This window comes from Acanthisitta chloris, unplaced genomic scaffold, assembly GCF_000695815.1.
Source record: "Acanthisitta chloris isolate BGI_N310 unplaced genomic scaffold, ASM69581v1 scaffold30098, whole genome shotgun sequence".
Classification (NCBI taxonomy): Eukaryota; Metazoa; Chordata; class Aves; order Passeriformes; family Acanthisittidae; genus Acanthisitta; species Acanthisitta chloris.
In genome coordinates, this window is record NW_008685861.1 from 2,136 (window position 1) to 5,613 (window position 3,478).

Consider the following 3,478-nt stretch of genomic DNA (forward strand, 5'->3'; position numbering starts at 1 on the left):
TGGGAATGTGCATCCTGGAGAGGAGAAGCTGCAGGGAGAGCTCCGAGCTCCTTCCAGTGCCTCCAGGAGCTCCAGGAGAGCTGAGAGGGACTTGGGCCAAGGCCTGGAGGGACAGGACAAGGGGAAATGATCCCAGTTGGATTTAGGTGGGACACTGGGCAGGAATTCCTGGCTGGGATGGAATTCCCAGAGCAGTGTGGTGTCCCAGGGCAGGAGGGATGGGCTTGGAGCCTCCTGGGATGGTGGGAATTGTCCCTGCCCATGGCAGGAGGTGGGATGGGATGATCCTTGAGGTCCTTCCCACCCAAACCATTCCCATTTTCCATTCCTTGGGGGATCCCATCCCTGCTGGCTTTGGGGGATCCATGTCCTTGTTCCCCCAGCCTCTGGAGCAGCTCCCTCATCCCAGATTCCCTTCTCTCCCGTTCCCTCCGTGCAGGAATGAACTCAACGACCACCTGGACACCATCGACTCCAACCTGGACAACCTCCAGACGATGCTGACCACGCACGGATTCAGCATGGACAGTGCCCTGCTGGACGTGAGTCTTCCCAGTGGGAATCTGGCCCTGGAAGAGGCTTCCCAGGGTGGAGCCCGAACGCTCGCGGGGTCTGGAAAACCCTCCGGCACAGGGTGGGATTTTGGGATGTCCCGGCTGGCGATGGAGGTTGTGGGTCCTTCCCACTCGTGGTATTCCATGCTGCTCCCATGGGTGCATCCCTGGAATTCCCAGCCCCTCCCTGGGATTCCCCTTCCCTGCTCTGATCCCTGTTTTCCTCACAGCTCTTCAGCCCTTCCATGACGGTTACGGACATGAACCTTCCCGACCTGGACAGCAGCTTGGCCAGCGTGAGTGATTCCACAGCTTGCCCAGGATCCCAGGGATCCTGCAGGCTCCAAGGCTGTCCCGAGGGAGGATTGAGGAACAGCTCCCAGCCCTGTGTGGCCTGGGGAGATTCCAAGTGGGAATTATCAGTTCTCACTCAATTAGCAGCTCACACCGTGTTAATGAGCTGAGATTCCAGCTCTGCTCCACCTGGGAATGGCCCTGGAATCCTGGAGCTGCCTGAGATTCCCATAAACCTTCTCTTCCCTTCCAAACATCCTCATGTTTTCCCAAGGAAACTCCACCACGTGCTGGAGAGCCATGGAGAGCTCTTCCCTAAGCTCCTCTCCCCTCACTCCTGGAATTTTTTCCCCCACAACAAGCACAAAGGGGTATTTTGGAATGGGTTTTTTTCTTCCCGGTGGAGAACTGGGAACATCCTGAAAGGTTCTGCAATCCCAGGGGAAAGCAAGTCTGGTGCCTTTTCCAGGGATCTGTGATTTCAGGGATGCTCCTGGGATGGGGGAGAGGAAGGTGATGGAGCAGGGAGAGCACAGGCAGCGCCGTGCCCTGATCCGGAGGATTCCTTGGGGAGCTCCTTTGGGATACACCTCACCTGCAGGAGGATTCCTTGGAGTTTCCCTAAGGAAAACACCTCCCTGAGCTCCTTTGGGATACACCTCACCTGCTCCAGAGCTCTCCTGGGATGTGGGTGACCCATGGAGCAGCAATTAATCCTGCAGGACGAGGGAGCAGTGGGATCTGGGAGAGGAAGAGGAGCAGGGAAGAGTCATCAATCCCGGCAGGAATTCCTCAGGGTCACTGTTACACCATGGGAAATCTGGGAGAGGGATTTGCTCCAGGAATATTCCCTGGTGTCCTTAGGAGTGTAGGAACCTCTGGCTCAGGGTGACTCCTGGATTATTCTGGGAGGGGTTTTGGGGCTTTCCCTTCACTCCCAGAGCTCCTGAGCTGGCTGGGAATGAGTTTGGGATCACTCCATTGGCTCTGGATGTGCTCCCAGGATTTTGGTGCCACTCTTAGGGATGTCAGGAATGCTGGAGAGGCTCCAGCAGTCCCTGAGGGGGCTCTGCCCTGGCTCTTCCAGCAGTGGGGAATGAGCATCCCCAGGGATTATTGGCTGTAAATCCAGAGGGAAAGTTGGGAAAATCCATGGAGGGAATCTCCTGCTCCATCCTGGCCCTCCCATGGCACTGCTGGGGGATCTGCCCTGGGATTCGCAGGGGACTCTGGCCCAGGGATGACCTGATGGATTTGTGCTGCTCCCAAGGCTTTTCTCCCTGCGATCCTCAGGTCTCATCCCTGGCAAATCCATGGGACAGGGCTGGGAAATGGGATTGGAACAGGGTCTGGAGGGACAGGGCACAGGGAATAGCTTCCCTGGGAAAGGGGAGATTGGGAATGGGACACTGGGCAGGAATTCCTGGCTGGGATGGAATTCCCAGAGCAGCTCTGAGTGTCCCAGGGCAGGGGGGATGGGGCTGGAGACATTGGGATGGGAGAAGTGTCCATGGGTAGGACTGGATGATCCTTGAGGTCCTTCCAACCCAAGCCATTCCCTCATCCTGGAGCAGCTCTGGAGCCCTGGGAGAGCTGGGAATGTGCATCCTGGAGAGGAGAAGCTGCAGGGAGAGCTCCGAGCTCCTTCCAGTGCCTCCAGGAGCTCCAGGAGAGCTGAGAGGGACTTGGGCCAAGGCCTGGAGGGACAGGACCCAGGGAATGGCTTCCCTGGGAAAGGGGAGATTGGGCTGGGACACGGCCCAGGGATCACCCCACACCTGAGGGACCTCCCTGAGGGATCCTCTGCCCCACCTGGATCCTCTCCTGCAGATCCAGGACCTCCTCTCCTCCCAGGAGCAGCAGAAGCCGTCGGAGACGGAAGCCAGCACGGCAGACACAGGTACCAGTGGGAATTGGGGATGGGAGAGCCATTCCTCATCCCAGAAATCACCTCTGGGGACAGGGAGGAGGCTGTGGAGCCTGGGAATGGCTGAGCAGGGAGTGGGAATCCCTGGTGGGAATTCCTGATGGGAGTGAAGAGGGATCCTGGATCACCTCAGTGGGGCCCAGGGCCAGGGCAGGAGCTGCTGGCACAGGTTGGAGCCTGGAATTCCATCAAAACACTCCAAACCCATCTCAGCCTTGAGGGTGGGAAGGGCTGGGATGGAATTCCCAGAGCAGCTGTGGCTGCTCCAGCTCTGGAGTGTCCCATGCCAGGTGAGATGGGACTGGAGACACCTGGGGTGGAAGAAATTGTCAGGACTGGAGGGGATTTATGGTCCTTCCCACTCAACCCATTCCATGATCCTGGAGCTCCTCTGCCCTGGATCCAGCTGCGAGAGCTGGGAATGTCCATCCTGGAGAGAAGAAGAGCTCTGAGCTCCTTCCAGTGCCTCCAGGAGAGCTGAGAGGGACTTGGGCCAAGGCCTGGAGGGACAGGACAAGGAGTGATGGTTCCAGCTGGATTTAGATGGGACACTGGGCAGGAATTCCTGGCTGGGATGGAATTCCCAGAGCAGCTCTGGCGTGTCCCAGGCCAGGGGGGATGGGACTGGAGACACCTGGGCTGGAAGAAATTGTCCTTGGATGGGACTGGATGGGATTGAAGGTCCTTCCCACCCAACGCATCC

At 58.2% G+C, this 3,478-nt stretch overlaps 1 protein-coding gene across 1 annotated transcript in view; it reads left to right on the top strand.

Moving 5' to 3' along the window:
• The window catches only part of LOC103807202 (heat shock factor protein 1-like), a gene marked incomplete at its 5' end in the record, with an annotated part of 5,878 nt that overhangs the window by 2,132 nt on the left and 268 nt on the right, over positions 1-3,478 (top strand). The window contains 3 exons of the mRNA XM_009079922.1: positions 440-542; positions 785-850; positions 2,679-2,748. Coding sequence (XP_009078170.1) covers positions 440-542; positions 785-850; positions 2,679-2,748 — 239 coding nt within the window. The remainder of the gene's footprint in view (positions 1-439; positions 543-784; positions 851-2,678; positions 2,749-3,478) is intronic.